The 22,856-nt window shown below is 40.7% G+C and overlaps 1 protein-coding gene across 1 annotated transcript in view; it reads right to left on the bottom strand.

The window, feature by feature from the left end:
• Positions 1 to 596: 596 nt before the first annotated feature.
• Positions 597 to 22,856, bottom strand: part of vipr2 (vasoactive intestinal peptide receptor 2) — a 67,740-nt gene continuing 45,480 nt past the window's right edge. The window contains exons 6-15 of the mRNA XM_037681402.1: positions 17,930 to 18,021; positions 8,379 to 8,476; positions 7,964 to 8,096; positions 7,433 to 7,583; positions 6,986 to 7,046; positions 5,008 to 5,077; positions 3,632 to 3,723; positions 2,615 to 2,744; positions 1,914 to 1,955; positions 597 to 770 (exon numbers count right to left, since the gene is read on the bottom strand). Coding sequence (XP_037537330.1) covers positions 597 to 770; positions 1,914 to 1,955; positions 2,615 to 2,744; positions 3,632 to 3,723; positions 5,008 to 5,077; positions 6,986 to 7,046; positions 7,433 to 7,583; positions 7,964 to 8,096; positions 8,379 to 8,476; positions 17,930 to 18,021 — 1,043 coding nt within the window. The remainder of the gene's footprint in view (positions 771 to 1,913; positions 1,956 to 2,614; positions 2,745 to 3,631; positions 3,724 to 5,007; positions 5,078 to 6,985; positions 7,047 to 7,432; positions 7,584 to 7,963; positions 8,097 to 8,378; positions 8,477 to 17,929; positions 18,022 to 22,856) is intronic.

Below are 22,856 nucleotides of genomic sequence, written 5' to 3'. Positions count from 1 at the left end.
GGGGTTCAGCATCTGGCCCAAGGACACTGCGGCACCATGTAGGGGCTGGGATCAAATCCTCAACCCTCCGACTGGAAGATGAACTCCCGACCCACCAGGCTGAACTCTGCAGCAGATGTGAGTCTTGGTCCTTCTGTCTTGAGACAGTTTTAGAACATTTAATTCATCGTTTTTAATCTGCTTGTTCTTGTTCAGGGTCACGGGGAGCCTGATCTCCAGCGGTCGCTGGATTATGATTGAACTATAACACTATTAGAGTAACAGTATCCAAACTTCACTGATGGTTTATATTTCTTCAAACATAACACCTTTACTGTGAAGAACATTCAAGTAGGTAACTCTTATAGCTCACACAGACCTTCAACCTTAGGATAATGTGAAGTTCCAGATAGTTTACCGGTTGAAAGCAGCAAACATCAAACCAGCAGATTAAATGTTTTCAGAAACGAGCGTCGCCTCAAATATCGGATCTGAACAGAGGAAGCACAAGACTCGGGGCAGATCGCACCCGTCCTCACGGTCAGCGCTGTTTAAAATCTGAAAAACTATCTGACCCAGGTCAGCCTGAAGACTGCACGAATGTTCTGGACCCCCCCTCACAACATGGTGGTCTCTGACTGCAGGATGGACTGAGCTCTGGAGTTGCGATGAAACTGCATCATGTGCTCCGAACCGTTCCTGGAGGCGAAGTTGTTGTTTAGATGACGAGTTCTGCTCAGGTGGCAGTTCAGACAAACGCTCCGCCATTTTCTCTTCAACTCCCCTTGAACCTGAAACGGGAATAAAAACATGAGTTAGGCATGTTTTCTTAATCTAAAGGATTAAATAGTCACGATGAGACAGTATTCATGTTTCGATCAATAATCTTTGTGCCCGTTTCGAATGTACGCTTTAATAAAGGTCGATGGAAACGGAAAGTTAAAAAAAAAACTAAGTTTTTCTGTTCCCCGAAGTGACATGTTTGAAAATAGGTGCGTGCTCTCAAAGCCCAGCTACATGATCGTGAATGAATCTTAAAATTTTAGAAAATATAAAGCTGTGTGGCTAATCTGGACTACTTAAAAAAACAACTGCTTTTTATCTGGAAATAAAACTGATGTGATTTTTTATGTTGATGTAAAGGCCAAAACAATGAAAGAAAGTTAAATTACTTTTAATTAACTTGATTTTCAACCTGAGCTCCTGTTCCGTACAAATACTGGAAGAAAAACCCCCAAAACCAAACAGGAGTTGAAGTAAAACCACTTGGACCTGCATCACTTCACAACTCTAATTCAGAGAATCTTATTTATAAAACTCAAAGGAATTGTAATATAACAACAAGGAACTAGTAATTTTTCCCCAATCTGTCCATGCATTCTACTGGAATTGTTTCCAAAAAGATATAAATCTAATATTTACTCGGAAAAATAAAATGATAAAGGTAAAGTTCACCTGCTTTTTTTATTTTATTTTTGCTGCTCCCTTCTTCAGGGGTCACCACAAAGAACTAACCCGCATGAAGACTTGGCAATTGTTTTTACGCTGCATGCCCTTCCTGTTGCAACCACAGACCACCGAGCTACCACAGCCCTCTGTGTGGAGCAGAGAGCTGCCATCTAGGGTGCCGGGGGGTGGGGGGCCTTGCTCAAGAGCCAAGATGGCAAATTAAAGTGGAGTCAGGTGTGAGTACTTCACTTTTTCCACCCACATTTTGCTGTTATCAGTTCAGGGAATTGAACCGGTGACCTTCCAATCAGGCTCACCTTCTCTAACCTCTGCTCCACCACTCCCCCAAACTAAATTTGCTAAAAAACTGATTTTTTTTTTTTCCCCTAAACTTGATCAAAATGCAGTGATTCCTAAATGACCATGTTACAAAATCTTTCCTATTATAATATCTCCTGAAACTAAAAGAAGATTTAAAAACTCACCTCACTGTTCAGGAAACAGTAGAGTATGGCCACAACCAAACCCTGCAAATAAAACAAACAAACAAACAGAAATGAGTAAACTCTGAACTAAAAGGTGTAAATGACATCATGCAGAAAGAAAAGTGCATAACCAGCAGAACCCAAAAGTACCAGCAGGACTCGAGGCTGACAAGAAAAAAATCAACAATTGTGGCTCATCTGAATCTGACTCCCCCGTTTGGCCTCGGATCACATTTCTCCTGGGATATGTGTAAACTAAGGAAAATATATGTCTATCCCCCCCCCCCCCAAAAAAAAAAACTTCTGTGAAGGCTTAACAGAGCTGCACCGGCTGACACCAACATCTTATCAGGACTATGGACTATCTGGAAGTGCTTCGTGGACAAATCTCACCATCTTGCCGTCAAATGCATAATTATGTAATGTGTCTACAAATGTTCTGCTGGAAGAGTTTCTTAATGTTTTAAATCGTGTCCTGATAGGACAAGATGTGAAGAGATCCTTTTTCAAATACCACTATCCTTTCCTCATGAGCTTTTCCCCTTTTCTACATCAAAAGTATTCTGAACAAGGACAAGGGGCCACGCTCTCAAGGAGCAGCAGCAAACGTGCACTCCGCCCGTCTTTCGGTTAACTGTACGAACTTAATCTCACTGTGTTTTGGTGCAGTGATGATAAAACTTATTCTGATAACATCCTACCTGAAAGGATCCGAGGGCCAGGTCAAAGAAGATTTTATAATCTTCAGCGATGGACTCACTGAGACACACGAAGACCACGTAGTGGATCCCAAACAGAGGGATGAGCAGCAGGGTGGACTTGGCCAGCCTCCTGAGACAGAAAACAGTTTAAACTCACAAGATTATAAAGTCTTCTAGCTTTGAGTAGAGGGTTAAACGTTCACACTTTATTAGGTGCATATTATACTCTTGTTAACTTCCTGTCAATTAAAATGTGTGTCAAATTAACAGGAAGTGACGCAATTGGACATAAAAGCATATAAGGAAAGATAAAACTGTAATAATTGTTGAATTTGTGGATCAGTCACAGTATCGTTAATAATCACATGATTAACCTTTTAGCAACAATGATGTATTTTTGTTAGGTTGGATTCCTCTGTGTAATATTACTGTAATATTTACACACATTTGAGATGTTTTTCATTTTTAAGTTGCCCTAAAATCAGATGTTGGAGGATCACACGTTACCTGTCGGCTCAGCTAGGACCTGCTCTGACTCGGAGTCTTTATTTACAGCACGAACACGAACAAACCGGATACATCTCAGCTTTTCATCACCTCCTTCCTTTGAATCTCAGACCCCCTTTACTACGCGACATGAGAATACCTGACAAGCCGACGCGGCTCAGATTCCTCCGCAGGCCAAAGCTGCCTGAAGATTAAAGTCTCCGCGGCAGAGAGTCGGACAGAAAAACGAGCTGGAACTGTGAAACGGAGGGTTCACCTCCGGTTTTTAAAGGCTGCATCATGAAGTTCTGTCTCGTTGAATGAATGTTAACGTCATTCTTACCTCTATGAACAGCCGGAGGACAAAAAATGTCCTGGAAAGGTTTTTTTTTTTTCAATATTTTCTCAGCTGAATCATAATTAAAGCAGGTGAAGAATTAGCTGAACTTCTTAGTTACTGACACAGATTGTCAGCTTTGAAAAATGTTGCTCTTAGAAGATCCTTTATCTGTGACGCTGTTTGTAAATCACCTGTACTGTGACTGGTCGTTGCCGCCGATGTCGGGACACCGCAGCTTCTGAACCAAGATCCGAATAATGTTGACGAACTGGATGAAGTTGACCTAAAACAGCAACAGGAACCGGGTGTTTACGAGGAAAACAAAGATGATACACAAGCTCACCAAGAATAAAGGTCCAAGGACATAAACTGAAACTTTTCTCCAGAATATGACTGAACACGTTTTCTACAACAAGTTCGTAAAACTTGAGCATTTTCGCTTTTCATCACCCAAAGCACAAATTAACTATAACATGCAGCAAATTAAACTCTTCTGCCTTTTTACTATCAAGTATTTATAATCTAGATTGGAAAATGACACGCACAATGTCAAAGTTCATGCTCGATAATCCAGGTAAAAAATCCAACAAAGTTAAGTCAGGTCATCTGGACGGTTGTTTTTATTTTATTTAGATGTTTCGTCCTTCATCAATCAATCAATTTAATTTATAAATTAGTATGTATTTTAGTATGAACATGCTTTTATTCATACTAAAAGCAGTTCAAAGTGCTGTACAGAATTTATAAACAATAAACCCACAAGACAAAAGCAAACAATACACACACACAAAAGGACTTCATCAAGGACATCCAAAGGACTTCATCAGTCCGAGGAGCCACAACAAACTCAGTCCCACAAGCAGCACATCCACAAAGTGGGCCAACCAGTTTGATGGTGACAAGATGTTTGGGAAACCATTTTTATTTTCCACTGACCAAGTTTTTTAGATTAAAGATGAAACGTTTCAACAAGTTTTTTAAATTAATTAATTTTAAATCCGTCCTGAGGACCTGACTTAACTTTGTTAGATGTTTCTGGATTATTGAGCATGCATCAGGATGCATTCAAGTTCCTTTAATAGCAGTAAGTTTCCTTGCAACATGAAGACCCTCCCCCGTCACTGAGACCTTTAAAGGTTGGGAGAACTTCCAGTCAGCAGGAATCAAACCAGCAGGAGGTCATGTGACATTAATCCCGTCAGACGAGGGACGCTCGCGCCTCGCGCCACACGAGCTACAGAGAACGCTCACTGGAGCAGATAGAGTTCACATTTTATTAAGGCTAATTAAAACGACAAGTTTCAGCAACTCCAATGTGTTTTTGTTGATAAGCAGCTGGAGCGTCGCAAATTTATATCAAGTTGCTCTTGGTGCACGGCCATGTTACACATGAGATGTTCTGCTTGAGGTAAATTAACAATAAAGCACATTTTTGGACACATTTTAAGTAGAAAATGGAGAAGTGTGTCCTCAAAGTGTGTCACGTCTGAATTTCAAAGCCAAACGTCTTCCAGCTGTATTCAGATGTTTCACCTGTAAACAAACAAGATAAAGAAGCTGCTCTTACCATGATGGAGAATCCAATTGGTCCATTGATCACCCAGTTCGGAATGGGATTATCATTTCTCTCCCAGCACCTACAGACACAACAAGTGATCTTCTCTGGTTACCAGAAGGAATAAAAACATTAAAAGTAGAATCAAGGTTTTAATTTAGTGCAACAAGTCGTTTGTCTCGTGCTGCTTCATTAGTGCTGCTTTAGATTCTTAAAGTGAGAATGAAAAGATCGTTATTCCTTTAAATAAGACGCTCTTTGTTATTGTCCCACACACGGATGGTGTTTTGACAACGCCTAGTTTTAGGATCTTGAGATTAAACTCCTCATGGCTTCAGGAATGGAAAATTAGCAGAGAAACGCAGCTGGAACAGTAAAAATGAATCCTGCTGACGCTTTGATTTGATTCAGTTTTCTAAATCTAAACTTTTTTATTCTCCACCGCACACCCTCTTTAACCACAGGACCTCCAGTTCTCCTCGTCTATCTTGGGTCTGGTTTGATATGGTAGACTGGTCTCTCTTGCGCAGCCGGGATTAGTTCATCTGTGTTATATGTCCGCCTGGCCACACAAAAAGGGGGACCTTTTAAAATCTGTTGATTATATGTTATATAGATCTTAAAACTACTGTGTAAATCATTATTGTATATCTGGCAACACTGAACTGGACTAAACACAGAATACTGGTAAATAAAATAAAACACAAAGAACAGAACAAAACAAAAGCATCCCAAAACAAAGAAAAGGACGATGATAAAAAGAGTAAAAATCCCAACAATACTAAACACAGAGAGAACCGAACACACGCATCCAAAAGCCCAGATCGTGACACTTTCACTCTGCGACTCATTTTTCCTGCTGATTGGTTCAGAGAAGCAGATCTGACTCTAAACAGACAGTTTCACCTTCAGGCTCTGCTGCTGCTTCATTCAGAGTCCGGTCCAGAGTCCGGTCCAGAGTCCGGTCCTGAGTCCGGTCCAGAGTCCGGTCCAGAGTCCGGTCCAGAGTCCACCTCACAACAGTCTGTCTGTCAGTTCATCAGCATCACTCAAACCAAACCAGCATCTAAGATTCGACACTTCTGACAGCTGAAGTCAGCTGAGACTCTCATCCAGCTCTTATTGTGAAAATCCATGACTTCCTGGAACAATTCAGGGTCATTGTCGTCACCCTCCTATTATCCGTTATGTTTATTTCTAAAAACCCACAAAGAGCCTAAAACAAACAATTTGTTAGACATTTACAGAAAAACTAAACACAACAACATTGAAATGACAAAAACACATTTGCTTCTAAATGACCGTGGCGTTGATGTTCTTGTATTTTGGTGAGCCATAAGGCTTTCTGTTTTATTATTTCTTTTTTTGTTTTCCCAGATCTGACAAATATAAACATATAAAACAAGCTTTTAAAACCTTAATAGTATCTCTTGTTTTCAAAGCTTTTCGCTGCTTTTTGTCTACCAATTTTATATCTACCTATTTATATCTATTTGTTATATTATAACACGATTTTTGACAATCTATTTTTATTTCTAGTCTAAACTTTAAGAATTAAAAAAGCATTCAATGAGTTTAAATTAAACCTAAATTGAATTTCCTCATGATTCTCCAGAGTTTTGCTATTTTTACTCTTTTATCTATTTATTTAGTTTTATCAAACTGTGTTTAAGTTCATACTCAGTCAATATTTTGCAGTTTTGCCTGTTTTAAAAAACAGCGACAAATACATAAAGCTCCTATAATGAAGACGTAAAAGAAATGTTCTCATAAATGATCAATTTAATCAATAATTTTCAGAATGATTTATTGTTTTATTAATGTGGAAAATTAGCAAACATCCCCCACGATGCACTGTGGACGGATTTAAAACTATAAAATGTTATTTTCTGATTCAACAAAACAAACAATGGACGATATAGTTCTTCAGAGCGCAGGTAGCTGTAAATATCTCTGATTTGAGATTTGGAAATGCTAACGTGTTACTCACCCCGTGTCTTCCAGATAAATCCGTGTTGCCACCCATACAGAGACAAACACCGTGGGGATTCCTGCATGAAGGAGATGAAGATCAAACTTCACCACAGCTTTGATTTTCACATTTAAACACACCTACTGATCAGTTACAGCCTCCCAACATGAATATTAGAGTGTTTGTCTCATTACAGAGAAATATTCTGCTGGGAAAACAAAGTTCCACCCACCTAAACATCGTTAGAAACAAACCAAACAAACCTCCTGACAGCATTTACACTTTAAAACACAAGCAAGTTGTGCAATATCTCAAAAATGCAGGAATAATTGGAGCAAACTTCTATCTGCTGAAAAACTACCTATCTACTCATTTTCCATTTAATAATGAGCATTTTATAAACTCCAGTGGTAAAAATGAACTTGATTCCTTTATTATGGCATTAAAAACTCAAAGTCTTCTTGCCCCAGCCGATGAACATGTAGACGATGAAATGCTGGTTTTCAGAGAAGATGACGACCAGCAGGGTGTGGAGGTAGAGCCCCTCCACCAGCAGCCAGAAGAAGTTGGCCATGATGAAATACTGGAAAAACACCAGGCTGGCTTTACACCCGACCTGATGGACACACACAGAATCATTAAACATTGCAGATCTGAGGTTGGAGATGAAGTTTGTATCAAACTCTTGTTGAATGTAATCACTAATGTAAGCTTTCTGTCAGTTGGACCATTGCATGGCCACAGTGTTTGTAGAGACTTCCAGCCCAGCAGGGACTTTGTTATAATCCAACAAATGTGCTCATTAAACGATATGTTTTAAAAGGTGTATTTAAGGTCATGAGGTCGTCACTCCTGTTTGTCCTGTATGAGTCGTGGAGAGGTGGACATGCTCCTAATCCAAGCTGTTAACCTCCGAGTGTGCAGCTTCCTGCCCAGCATCTATTGATTTCCTCAGTGAAAGACCTGGTGAGGAGGTTTAGGAGGTCTTGTTCTCACCAGGGACGGCTGGTTGGAGCACTGCGAGGTCCGGTTGAAGATGATGTCATCTTTCACCAACACGGCCACGGCTCTCAGGATGAAGGAGATGAAGAGGTTGAGGTGGATGTAGTTCCTGGTGCAGTGAAGCTTCCTGCACCAACGTTACAAACAGAAGGATTTGACACATACATGCAAAAGTTTAGATCTGGACAGAAACTTTGTGGAAGTGTTTTTGAATATAAAGATTGAAAATACTTTGTTTTCACAGAAACTGAAGAATTAATTCAGAATGCACTGATCAGTTGACGATCAGCTTTTTGACTGCAATACTTTATATATGTTAGTTTTTAGCCTGTTCATGGATGTTTTCATGTTTATTCTTATTTATATTGTAGTAAAGGTTTTAATGTGGTTAAAAACTATTTGGTTTTACCGGAACAAGCAGAGGATGGCGCTTCCTGTAGTGAGAGCGATCAGAGACAGGCTGTGACCCAGAGTGTACAACGTCTGAACCACCACGTAGAACACCAGCTGCAGTAAAACAGATGTGATTTACCATTAAATCCATCCATCCATCCATCCATCCATCCATCCATCCATCCATCCATCCATCCATCCATCCATCCATCCATCCATCCATCCATCCATCCATTATCTTCCACTTGTTCCAGAGTTGGGTCGTAGGGGCAGCAGCTTGAGCAGTGAGGCCCAGGCATCTCTTTCCACAGCCACCCATTCTAGCTCTTCTGGGAGGACTCCGAGGTGTTCCCAGACCAGCTGAGAGACATAGTCTCTCCAGCATGTCCTGGGTCTTCCCCGGGGTCTCTTCCTGGTCAGACATGTCCAGAGCATTTCCCTAAGGAAGCATCCAGGGAGCATCCTTACACGATGCCTGAACCACCTCAACTGGCTCCTCTCGATGTGGAGGAGCAGCAGCTCTACTCTGAGTCTCTCCCAGATTACTGAACTTCTCACCCCATCCCTAAGGAAGAGTCCAGCTATCCTGCAAAGGAAACTCATTTTGACAGTCTGTAGGTGCTATCTCGTTCTTTTGGTCGCTACCCGGAGTTCATGGCCATAGGAAAGAGTAGGAACATAGACCCACAGGTAAACAGATAGCTTCGCCTTCCAGCTCAGCTCTGTCTTTACCACAACGGAGTGGCACAGAGTTTGCAATACTACAAATGCCGCACTGATCAGACTGTCAGTATCACTCTCCATTCTTCCCTCGCTCATGAACAAAACCCCAAAATACTTGAAGTATGCCCCTTAAGGCAGAACCTCACCCTCGGCCTGAAGAGAGCAATCCACCCTTTTCTGACTGAGGACCATAGCCTCAGTGTTAGCAGTACTGATTCCCATCCCAGCTGCTTCAAACACAGCTGCAAACTGCTGAGAGCTGAAGATCAGGGTACAATGATTTCAACAGGACCACTTCATCTGCAAAAAGCAGAGATGGAATCCTGAGGCCACCAAACCGAACTCTCTCTGCCCCTGACTGCACTGATAAATTCTGTCCATGAAAGTTATGAACAGAATCAATGACAATGGGCAGCCCTAATGGAGTCCAACTCCCACCCTGAAGTGTTCTGACTGAATGCCAGAAATGTGAAGCAAACTCTCGCACTCCTCGTATATGGACTGATTGGCCCATAGTAACTGGCCCTCAATCCCATACTTGCAGAGAACTCCCCATAATGTGCCTCAAGGAACACAGTAAAATGCCTTATCCAACACATGTAGACTGGATGGGCAAACACCCATGACCCTTTGAAGACCCTAGTGAGGGTAAAGACCTGGTCCAGTGTTCCACAGCAAGGAAGGAACCTGGATAGTTCTTCCTGAATCTGAGGTTTGACCATAATGAGACTCTAGCACACCTGAATAAACCTTATTGGAGAGGCTAAGGAGACTGATGTCTTTATAATTGGAGCACATGCTCCAGTCCCCCTTCATGAGGAGGGGACTCAACACCCCATGCTGCCAATCCAGTGGCACTGCCCTGGATGGGTGGGGGATGTTGCAAAGGTGTGCCAACCAAGACAGCCGAACAACATCCAAAGCCTTGAAGAAATCATGGTAGATTTTGTCCACCCCAAGAGCCCTGCTGCCGTAGCCCTGCTGCCTCTGTGACCTCAGCCCTGGTTATAGACAGATCAACCCCGAAGTCCCCTGACTCAGCTTCCTCCATCAAAAAAGTGCTGCTGGGATTGAGAAGGTACAAGAAGTATTCCTTCCACCTCCTGACAACATCACTGGTTGTGATCAACAACACCTCACCCTCCCTAAACACAATATTGCTAAAGTGCTGCTTTCCCCTCCTCATCTGCCTAATGGGTTGCCAGAATTGCCTCAGAGCCAATTGAGAGTCTATCAAAGGTCACACCAAACTCCTCCCTTATCTGAGCTTTTCCCACAGCAACAGACAAGGCTACAACCTGCTTGGCCTGCCAATACTCCTCAGCTGCTTTTGGAGTACTATCAGCCAAACAGGCTCGATTGGGCTCCTTCTTCAGTTTTACGGCCCTGCTAACCTGGGTTGTCCACCACTGACTTTGAGGATGCCCACCAAAGAAGCAAAGACAACCTTGAGGCCACAGCCCAAGGCAACTGCCTCGACAATAGTGGCACAGAACATGGCCCACTCGGACTCAATGTCCCCCACCTCAGCTGGGATACAGTTGAAGCTCTATCTGAGGTGTGCAATAAATATATTTTTGATGGGTTCTTCTGCCAGGTGTTCCCAGCAAATACTTACTACCCATTTGGGTCTACTGGGTTGGTCCAGCATCTTTACCTGCCATCTGATCCAACTCACTACTAGGTGGTGATCAGATGACAGCTCAGTTCCTCTCTTCATCTGAGTGTCCAAAACATGTGGCTGCAGATCAAATGACACAACTACAAAGTTAATCATTTATCTGCACCCTATGGTGTCCTGGTGCCACGGGCACTTATGGACACCCTTATGTTCAAACATGGTGTTTGCGATGGACAAACCATGACTAGCACCCAAGTCCAACAACAGAAAAGGGAGTTCAGATCAGAGAGGCCATTCCTCCCAGTCACGTCCCTCCAGGTCACACTGTTGTTACCCACATGAGCATTGAAGTCTTCCAGCAGAATAAAGGAGTGGCCAGCTGGTGCACTTTCTAGCACCCCTGCTAAGGACTCCAAGAAGGCTGGATAGTCTGAGCTGCCATTTGGCACATAGGCACAACTGTCAGAGCCCGTCCCCCCACCCAAAGGAGCAGGGAATTTACTCTCTCATCTACTTGGGAAAACTCCAACACACAGGCACGAAGCCAGGGGGCTAAAAGTAGACTCACACCAGCTTGGCACCTCCCACTATGGGCAACTCCAGCATGGAATAGGTCCAGCCCCCTCAAGGAAATTGGCTCTGGAGCCCATGCTGTGCGTTGAGGTGAGTCCAACCATATGTAGTCCTCTCAACCTCATGTACAAGCTCAGCCTCCTTCCCTACCAACGAGGTGACGTTCCATGTTCCAAGAGCCAGCTTTGGTAAGGCATGGTCAGAGTGTAAAGCCTCGTGCCTTTGGTTACAACCAATGGCACTTTGCACCTGACTCGTATGGCCCCTCCTGCATGTGGCATGCCCACAGGAAGGCAAGCCCATGTTGCTCATTTGGGCTTTGCCCAACTGGGCCCCATGGGTAGAGACCAGGCACTCTCTGACAAGCTCCATCCCCAGGCCTGGTTCCAAGATAACCCATGTCCAGGCAAGGTACACTGAGCTCCTTTCTGTTTTCTGTCTATATGAGTCTTTGTCTTTCCTGTCATTGTTAAAACCTGGTTCTATTTATAATCAGGTTGTCAGTGACTCAGACAGGGTCCATCTGGCACTTTCAGGCACAACAAAACATCCCTAAGTGCACAAAAACTTGATAGGCTGCACTTTGAGGCAAGGAGATATTTGTTACCGTTTGATAGGATTCCTATAAATTATAGTGATATGGATGGATAGAGGTTACACCGGACATAACATTCTTTGTTAAAAACTACATTATGTTCTTTTGTTAATTTTCTCTGACTTTCACTCTAGCGCTTTCTGACAGCAGTGTTCACCATCTAACAAAGATTTTACTGTGACAATGTACAGATTTTGGTAAATGAAAAGTTAGGATAATTTTTTTTATACATGTACAAATTATTCTTGTGCTTTCAGTCATCAAAAAAATATTTTTACTTTCAGTCCTGTAACTTTAATATCAGCAAGAAGGTAATTTGGTTTTCATATTTCATCATATCAGCTCTAAGCATTATTTTTATTTGCACAAACAGAAGTATAATGCATTTAAATCTGCTGAGTGTTGCAGCATCAATGGACCAACAATCACCATCTTCATGTATTATCAGAACAAACCACTAAACAGGTTAGAGAGGGAACTGCATTAAAAGCTAAGAGTATTACTGAAATTTAATCTTTTTATACTTTAAAACCACAAGCAATAATATTTGGTTAATATTCCTGGTTGCTGTTGTAATTCTGACTGAATCAGTCTCTGTGGTTTGAAGTGAAATTAAGGGAGAAGAGGACACAGGCAGGCGGTGAGAGGTCGAGAAAGCAAAGGATTATTGGAGAGACAAACAGGTCAGGGGGTCGTTCAGCTGCGACATTTCTGACCCAAAACAAACAAAAGGCACGAATAGGAGGAAGCTGCAAATACACAACTTCAGGTAAATAAATAAAAAAATGTGAGCAGACGTTTGATTCCATGGCTCAGATGGTTAACGTGAGGACAAACACAAATAACCAGGAAAACTGACAGCTTATAACAAACAAACAAAATATAAAAGGCTGCTGCTTCACACTGAAGGTTAAGGAGTGTACTTCTTTTGTATATTAAATAAATTATTTAGCATTTGTCTGATTTAGATCTGGAAACACTCCCGTATGGATCCGTGATTCAGTTCAGTTTGGGGTTTTATTAGAGGGTTCAGGGAAGTCACCAGCCCAATCAACAAAAGCAACAAGTACTCCGAGGCACAGCAGGGAGGGTTGTGCACGTCATCCTGCAGTTACTGACGGATGCTGCAACCACCAGACAAACCTGGTGTTTACATTCAGTGGACAGATACGACAAACAGAAGTACATCTAAAATAAGTGACTATATTTTCTAAACAAGCCTCCCAAGAACCGCAACCTATAATTATTACTTTCAGGCTAATCTACTGAAAAACAAACCCAAAGTTGCTGACATTGAGCTGACTAGGCAGCTGTGATTAGACTACTTTAACCCTGCAGGCCTGACCGTTATCAGACTCCAGTGTGAACACTCTACGGCCCTGAGGTGACCTGCATGAGCAGAAGAAGACGTGACATCCAATGCAGAACACTGTGTTTACAGAAGAAAACATGAATGACGAGCATTTAAAGTCTGCAGTTGTTCCATCAACAGTTTGCCATGCTTGTTTGGTTCAGTCCACAGACGGCAGAGACGAGCTGCTCTGGAAGCTCAGTCCTCACCTCCTTCTACAGGTGTGCAGTGGAGAGCATCCTGTGCTCCAGCATCAACGAGTGGCATGGAGGCTGCACAGCTGCAGAAGGAAAAGCTTTGCAGAGAGTGGTGAAGGCTGCACAGAAGATGGTGGAGTCAGTCTCCCCACCATCACATTTATACCTCTAGATGCAGGAAGAGGGCCACCTGCATCATGAAGGACCCCACTCACCCAGCACACACACTTTGCCCCACTCCCCTCAGGAAGGAGGTTGAGGAGCATTAAGTGTAGAACCACTAGACTGAGGAACAGCTTCTACCCTGAGGCTGTTCGACTCATGAATCTCTAACCAGAATAATCACTGTGATGCCACTTTAATTGGAGATTTGACATTTTGTCTGTGCTGCTGATTATTCATGCTGCTGATTTCTTGCCTTTAAGCTGCTACAGTATATTCATAGCAGTCTACTCACAACAGACTCATGTTCAGGCTGCAGTTTACTACACTGTATTATATTACATTATTATTATTATTATTTAGCACATATTTTAGATTATTATTTACTGTTTATTTTTTCATACTTTATATTATTGTTATTTTTGGGTGTACTGTAATTTGACTGTTTTATTCTTAAAGCTAAAGCTTTTATCTGCAGATTTTGATGGTATTTTAATATTTGAGTATCTCTGTTTGATATTAAATGTTTTGACATAAGAGCAATAATTGAACAAAAAAAAAAAAAGTATAAAAATGTACCAGACGTCTGCAAAACAAATCAAGTTATATTTTGATGCAAATGTATGAGACACAACAATGAGCCACTGAATTTTGTTTATAATAGTAATCGTGGCGCATTATTTTTGTTATAGGTGCAGAAATACAGACAATAAACCACCAGATTAAGATTAATATAGTCTTGTGACGTTTTTAAAAAAGATCCATAAACATCTCAGTGAATACTCATATCAGAGCAGCTGTCAGTCAACACATCCTGGTCGTTACTACTAATGAGGCCGATTCACTCCAAAACCAAACTAATATTAAACACAAGTAAACATGACAATCTGGGATTAAAAACTGTGAAACTTAATCTATGAACTGATTTCTCTGAGGATGTGTACACTAACACAAACAGATAAGGTTACAGTCAAAATACAGATAAAAATATACTAAAAAAAGAGTTTCATTCACATTTTTTTTTCTGTTTGACAGAACAGTGTTTATACTTTGTATGTTTTAATAAAGTCTGAAGCGATGCGTGGGATTAAAAAGCGCCGAAGGTTTCTGATCCCATTCTGGTGCTTCTCTTTAATGTTCGGTCTCTCTTGTGTCAGACGGCTCGGGTTCATTAAACCGATTGTGCTACAGGATGAAAAATAAAAAAACACGTTTGTTGATGGGAACACTTCTGCATTTGTCATGAAAATTTAATTTTCCGCTTTTAAAAAAGGGAAGCAGATTTGGCTGTGATTGCTCATTGATTAAAAAATACATGATTTTTTTTATTTGATTGTTGAGAATCAAAGTGTTTAAGAAGCTGAAATGATGAGGGGTGAATGTCCTCTAAGCTCTTAAAAAAAACGTTTTAACCTGTTTGTGAGAAACGTCACATCCCCTCATTAACATCTTTACTTTATTTTCCAATATGTTGTGTTTTTCTTTGGGAACACCTTCTTAACAATATTTCTGTAATAAATATTTAAATCAAGACGTAAACACTCAACTTTGTTCCTTTGTTGAAAAGAGTCCCACAGAAAAGAGGGACCGTTTCCCTCTGACAGAAGCGTGTTGTTGTTTTGAACGTTTCGGCTGATTGGTGCTGAGAGGGTCAGCGGAGGAACCGGACCAGCAGAAGCCCGGAGGAGAGGCCGGCTGGCAGGTCTACAAACACAAAGGCTGATTCAGAGGAACGTGTGACCCAAACTGAACCACGCAGCGAGGGGAAGCACAAGGGAGCAGCAGCCACCACCACGGGGGCCAGAAAAGGCCAAACGCTGTCCACACTGGACTTCAGGGAGGAGGGATCATCAAAACATTGGCGGCCATCTTGAATCAGAGTGACTCCAAAGGTTAACTAGAGAAATTACATTTCCTGTGAAAATGCAGTGTGAATGCTTATTGCTGAAGAACTTGCTGAAAAACAGTTGAAATTAGCTAAAAAACATATGCTGAACCGTAGCTGAAATGGAAGAACAAGCCTTAATTAGCAGAAGAAAGCAGGAAGAACACAGTTTTGCTGAACTGGGTGTAAATTAGCACAAAAATTAGTAAATTAGTAAAAGGAAACAAAAAAGGCTGAAATTAGCAACAGCTAAAAAAGCTTAAAAGTAGCTGAAAAGGCAGAAGGAAGTGGAAAGAGCTGAAATGAGCTAAAACAACATGTTGAGTTAGCTGAAAATGCTAAAATTAACATAAAACAGCTAAATAATAGTTGAAATAGAAGAAAAAAGCTGAAAGGAGCATAAGCTGAAATGACCATAAATAAGTTAATTAGGTTGAAAGTAGCAAAAATTAGCATGAAAAACATTATCTGAAAACAGCTGAAATTAGCTAAAAATGCTAAAAAAAAAAAAGGTAGCTGAAAAGGTAGAGAAGGCTTAAATTAGCAGAAGAAAACAGAAAAAACATGTTTGTCCAATTAGGCTGAAAGAAGTAGAAACAAGCACAAAAAAGTGGAAAGTCTTTGAAAAAAGCACAAAACAGCTGAAAAGCAGCTAAAAAAATCAGAAAGAAGCTGAAATTATAAGAAGGAAGTGGAGAGAACACATTTTTGACTGAATTAGGTTGAAACAAGTTTAAATGAGTGCAACAAATATGGAATTAATGGAAAAAACTAAATTTAGCATAAAACAGCTAAATAGTAGCTGAAATCCTAGAAAAAAAGCTAAAACTTGCAGAAATAAGCTGAAAGGCTCATATCACGCTGAAATTCGTAGAAATAACTTAGAAGAAGCACAAAAATGTTGCAGTTAGCAGATAGAATCTGAAAGGAGCACAAAAGAGCTGAAAAAGAGCTGAAAGTAGCTGAAAAAAGTTTAAGTTTGCACAAGGAAGCTGAAAAAAGCTGAACAGAACAAAATGTGAAAGGAGCAGTAAAATTAGCTCAATTCATTTTCTATGAGAAAACAATGGTAAACAAAAAGCTAAAGATGCACCAACACCAAAAGTCAAAGCAGGATTGTCCTGAAACAGCTGAACGTTTTGATTTATGATTTGTAGAAATAGTTTGAAAACTGCGAGACGAGAGTCGCGCCAACAAGCAAAATGGATCTTTACAGAGTGAACGCTTCAGAAAGCGTTATCAATGTGCGTCCAATCGTTTCTTTCTCAGTATTTTATTAAAGTTCATCAGTGTTTCTTTTGAAAACATTTTTCAAACAACCAAACACAAACACAGCTGTTACATTATCACCCACCGTTTCAGATCAAACGTAAATTTGTCTTTCATGTTTTTTTTTTATCAACGACAGTTTGATTCACATGAACTGGATTGTTTTCCTTCGGCTCCTACATTAAATATTCTGAGAACAAAACGGGTAAAGCTTTCACATTTAATGTCTAAAAACGGTTTTTAACCTGAGGACGCACAGTTTGAACAATCATTACTTTTTATTTTTAAGCTCTCAGTAGGACTTGTGACACTAAAAGCAAAGATTGAGCGACAATGAATTTTGCTCGTGTCTAAGAGTTCATTTATCTTTTCCGTTTGCAAAACATCTCATTCATCTGTGATGTACATATTTTAATGAAACTTCCAGGACAGAATCACTGGATGTACGTTTACAACTTATTAACATCGAAAAGAATCCGATTCAAGATGGCCGCCACAGCAAAGCAATCATAACACACACAAAAACGATTGTAACTCAGGCGATTTCAGAGGTTTTGAGACTCGGTGTGGTAGTAGCAGAGAGTAACACCCAACTTATGATTTGAACACTAGCAGATCACACAAGAACGGCGTTTAAACTTTTGCCATTAACTGTTTAAATCAATTCAGTCTTTTAGCAAAATATCTCACAAACCAGTGGATGGATTTTAATGAGACGTCAGGAACATAATGAATGGATGTTCATCTTCAACTGATTCATACTTTGTATATATATATATACAAATGCATATATATACAGTATATATGTATACATACTATATTTGAAAATGGCTGTCATTTCTTAAAATAAGATGATCTTAGTCTAAAACTGTGGTATTGGGTGAGATGTGCTCCTTAAAGACCGACAAGTAAAGATCTGATGTCAGACACCAGTTTACCACCAATGCCGAGGGGAAATGATGTCATTGAGTGACGCAAACAGCTGACAGACAAACTGCTCGTGTGTTTCACCCCATAATGACCTTTTAAAAACAGTCTCTCACCACAAACTGGGCTTAATTAACAATCAGCCCTGCAGGCTTCGTCGATTAAAACCCACTAAAGGTCCAGATTCTGTTATGGCTTCCTGGGCCGAGCACGCATCGGAGCTCTGCTGATAAATGTAACCGATAAGGGAAACAGGAACGGCACCTTGTCCTGGCTCGTGTCGGACCCACACACACTGCTGATATTCGGGAACACCTCCGACCAGCCGGCTGCCGTGCAGTTCTTGCTTATGTTACCTGGAAAAACAAGCAAACAAAAACTTTTTAATGAGCCTCCACAAGAGTTTAAAGCAAGAAAAGAAAGTTAAAAGGTAAAAATGCTTTAGATTCAACTGTTTTAGTAGGAAAAACATGACTTCACTTGTTTTTAATTTACAAAACCTGTTTTTACAGTTCGCTTCACCACATGAGACAAAGAGCGGCAGCTCTCGTTCACAGACCGATGACTCAGATCGAGTAAAGTTAGTCGCCGACGAGCGTCGATGAAAGCTTCTGTCCTCTGCTGGAACATTTTGAAAACACGTTCCCTCCTCGTGGAGGACTTCCTGGTTCTGTAACGAACCAGCTCTGAAGTCCGGCTGAAAACCTACGAGTTCGAGATATCAAGACAGTTCAAAGCAGTATGCGTGAAGGTCACTAACTGACGCGTTTCCAGGCTTTAACAAGATGTAGAGGGACATCTATGATCACTCACTGCTTTGAAATACAGGCAATGTTCCAAATGACTTCTGAAGCAGCGAATACATAAAAGTTTAGAGTAACCGCTGCATTTAAACGTGATTAACTTTTAGAGTGAAACCCAATTCACTGCTAATTATTGTTAGCAAACTCAAAATGGCTTTAAGTTTGTCAGTTTTACAGATAAGCAGTTAAACCTTTGAATGGTAGTAGCTGAGAGTCACCCCAACACATCCTCTGAGTGCTAACTGATGGCACGAGAGCTTTGTTTAACGTTCGGGTACGCAGCGTGGAAGGCGATAAGCATTCCTTCACCGAATGTTAGTTTGATCCAGTTTGTCTTGGGTTAATTTCCTTATAGCTGCTAGAATACATAATTAATCGTTCTTTTTCTTGATGATAGAGGAACTCTAGGACTGAGTTTATTGTCTAAACTACGATGACAGTTTGATGGAAGCAGATTTGTGGTAAAAAACAAACAAACAAACAACCAAACTGAACCATGATGCTGAAAGGCAGAAAAACTACAGTTTATTTTTCACATTCACGCAGAAATTTGTGACCTTTTTGAAGAAAAGCTAAATTATTTTAACTTGGATCCTGCCATGGTGTTTTAGCAATGCATTTAAGAGTTTTAAAATACAGGTTTTTTTTAAACACATGTGCCAAAATGATTAAAAAGGGGTCCTGATAGGTCACTGAGCACCAAAGCTCGGACAGACCGACAGAAAATGGAACCACATCTGATATTTTACTGATTTTGTTTAAAGGAAATTGACTCATCGCTCGTGCTTTTCTGTGACACCACCACATAAGTCTGACTAATAAACTCCCATTGGAGTGATAAAGGCCACCTCTTCGCGGGCTACATGTGACATTTAGCATGAAAAGACTTTCGCACCTCACAGCTGTTTCTGCAGCGTCTGAGCGGGACATTTTTATCTTATGGATATAAAGATTTCACTGAAACTGTGAGAGTCCAACAGATAGAAGAAGTCGGACACTAAGCACGTCCCTGTGAAGTCTGACTAATGAAGACAGACACGATGACGTGACATTTACGATACGAGAATAATGTAGCCTGCAGTAAATGAAGTTACAGAGCACTGATGGATGTTAAAGCATGGTGATGATGGAGAATGCAAATAACCCTTAGGAAGACTGATGCAGTCCTTCCAACAACTGAGATAATTAAGTGAAATAAACCCATTCATTTAAGGGAAATGTCAATAAGCAATACACTGATGACCCATGTAGCTGAAGGATATGTATGAATAGTGAATGTTTTCAAATTTTTGCGATGAGTGTTTTTTGGGCTGATATTGAACACAGAATGCAACTTCTTCTTTTGTTGCAAGATATTTGAGTTGGTAGGCGTTACACTGTGTATAAAAACAAAAAGCCATCAGCTCTGGGTGGATCTACCCTTATCTACCCTGCCACTGACTCTAGATGGTGTGGTGGAGAATACCCAGTTTGTTCTCCTGGCTTCTGTTTCTTGAGTGCACCTCTTTAGGTGAGTAGCCCGAGCTTTGTCTCTCAACGCTCTCAATCTCAAAGACATCTCTAGAGCCATGTTGCGGTATTGTTGTGGTGGCGCTTTACTAACGGATTTCTCTCCGTGTTGCGGAGAGCCTCCTTCTCCATGGTGGGCGATGCTCACCAGTGCTCCTAGTATGGCCATCCATGGTGGCTGTTGTGTATACCAGCGTATCGGTTTCTGTGATGTCAAAGACCGATCTTCTAGGAGACTTTCAGAAAGTACTTTGTCACTTAGCCTTGGCAAGTGGTGCAGGATACAGAGGCCTTGCTTGGTCACAATCTTTATTCTCACGTCTGCTGCTCTTGTATTCAATTCCTCAGGGCAATGGGACTTGGTAGTTGGTACTCATACTCTGATGGTGGGGATGATGGTATACACTCCCAGACTTGTTGTCCTGGCTCCCCCTTGTCGTAGCATCTTTGTTGTACCTCATCAAGGTGTGATAGCAGATTCCTCGCTCCAATGTTGGAACACTGAGCCCATACATATCTTGTTCCAGTAGCCCATTCCTCATCAAAATGTCCAGGTGAACCAACATCTGACATGGACCTTGTTAATCCAGGCAACGTCTGAGCCAGCATGGACTCATTATTTTGTCTCTAGCTCAAAGTGTAACCAAGGTTGCACAGAGGTTGGCAACGGAGTTTGAACACAGAATCCCTGATATTCCCACACCAAAGTTGTGTGGCGGCAGCCCTCTTGAATTCTGACATGGCAAGCCAAATTTCTAAAGGAGCCTAGATGTAGCCACACATCAAAATGAAAGCTGGTACCTTACTTATTTTTGAAATGATCATGCTCACAACATGCACGTTTTGAACATCCACATCACTCTTTTCCAATCAAGTTCAGTCAGAACATATCAAGCTGCTTCACTGGCAGAAAGAGTACAGGACTTCACGGAAAGTGAGGGGTTTGGACACACCATGATGAATGTGAATGTTAAAAAGAAGGTGTTTGTGGATTTTATGAGCAGTTCAATAGATTTAGTCCTGGGAGACAACGTGGAGGTGGTGGACTGAGGCGGTTTATAGCTCCTCTGTTGATTTTTAGGTTCTTCAGTATTTGCAGCTCCTCTCTGAGTCTGTGGGCAAAAGTGCCGTTTTCCTTGCAGACAGCCGCAGTGATAAACAAATAAAAAGTGTTGGATCTGAGCAGGGGACTTTTTAAAATAAAGTTGCAACGGTAATTTCCCTACAGGTATTTGTTTTGACCTAAAGATGGAGCCTTTGTTGTGAAAGTCGTGGGAAGTTTCTGGTGTAAAATCATTACAGCATCTGCAGTTTAATTTGAGTTTAAAAGAAGAGCCATGTCCAGCAGAGTGTGAACTGCTCAGGGACGTTATCTGGAGGTCCCACTGCCAAAATCACTGCAGTGCACGGCGAGTTCAGCTCCCTTTAGAAACTCCCAGAATGCACTGCAAAATGCTGAAAGCCTCACTCGCCTGCTGAGTGAAAGTAACCACACTTCTTCCGTAAAATGCCCCCCCAACAAAGCCTCCACTCTGTCCCTGCAGGCTATGAGCAGAACTGAAGCTGAGATATTTTCTCAGCTGGAGCAAAACTGTGATTACCGTGACATCATCAGGAGGCTCCGTGGCGGCGGCAGCACGGAGAAAAGGCAAACCGAGACAAAACTTTGGCATCAAAAAAGGGATTTTATATGTGTCATAAACTGATGTTAATGCTGCGCTATAAAGAAAAGAAAATATCAGAGTGAAATGTTTTATTGGGTAATTCTTCAGTAAAATCAAATGTAAGATAATTTAGCACACTGTTTGATTTATTATTTATGAATTCAAAAAAAGTAAATATAACCAAAACAGATTAACAATTAAGGACCTAGCATTCAACCCTCCGTCTGCCATGACAGAGTTTTAAGTTGAGAAACAGCGTTATGGTTTGATTTGACGCACAAGCCTACAGACAACATGGGTAAAATAACTGAAATATATAACATAAACAATTACGATTTCCTCCAGGCGTAATTGTCTTTTAAGCTTCGTGGCTTTTATTTTGTTGTTGATACGGAATGACACTCGTTTTTAAAATACAATGAAATAAATTCGCTAGCTAATTGATGTAATTTCTAAAGTTACAGTGGCTAAAAATGACATTTTACTGGACATATTGGGACAACATTTATATGCTGAGATGCTTCTGTGGAAAAAAAAAAAATCAAAGTAAAAAGCAGTGCACGCTGACAGGAAATACAGTGGTGCTTGAAAGATTATGAACTCCTTAAAATTTTCCATATTTCTTCATAAATATGACCTAAAAGATCATCAGATTTTCACAGAAGTCCAAAATGTAGAGAACTCAGTTAAACAAATGAGACAAAATATTATACTTGGACATTTATTTATTGAGGAAAATGATCCAATATGTATATTTGTGAGTGAAAAAAATAAAAAGTACTTTTACCACCTACAAATATATAATATTGGATCATTTTCCACAATAAATAAATGACCAAGTATACTATTTGTGTCTCATTTGTTTAACTGGGTTCTCTTTTTCCACTTTTAGGGCTTGTGTGAAAATCTGGTGATGTTTTAGGTTATATTTATGCAGAAATATAGAAAATTATAAAGAGTTCACAAACTTTCAAGCACCACTAGACTTTCAGTATTCAAAACTGTTGAAATATTCTAATTGAAGAGTTACAGTGTTTCAAGGCTCATTATGAAAAGTTTAATTTGTACAAAATGGAAAATACCTGAAAAAGTCTCAATCATTTCCTGTTTTCTCAAAAGAAGTAAAAACATTCAAAGCCAACACAGAGACTCGAGTCCAGTTGAGATGGCAAATGTTATATTTACAGAATTATTTAGCTTTATTTCTGTAAGTAG

Source organism: Nematolebias whitei, chromosome 9 (genome assembly GCF_014905685.2).
Source record: "Nematolebias whitei isolate Nwh7 chromosome 9, NemWhi1, whole genome shotgun sequence".
NCBI classification, from domain to species: Eukaryota; Metazoa; Chordata; class Actinopteri; order Cyprinodontiformes; family Rivulidae; genus Nematolebias; species Nematolebias whitei.
This window is presented reverse-complemented; position numbering and strand designations above follow the sequence as displayed.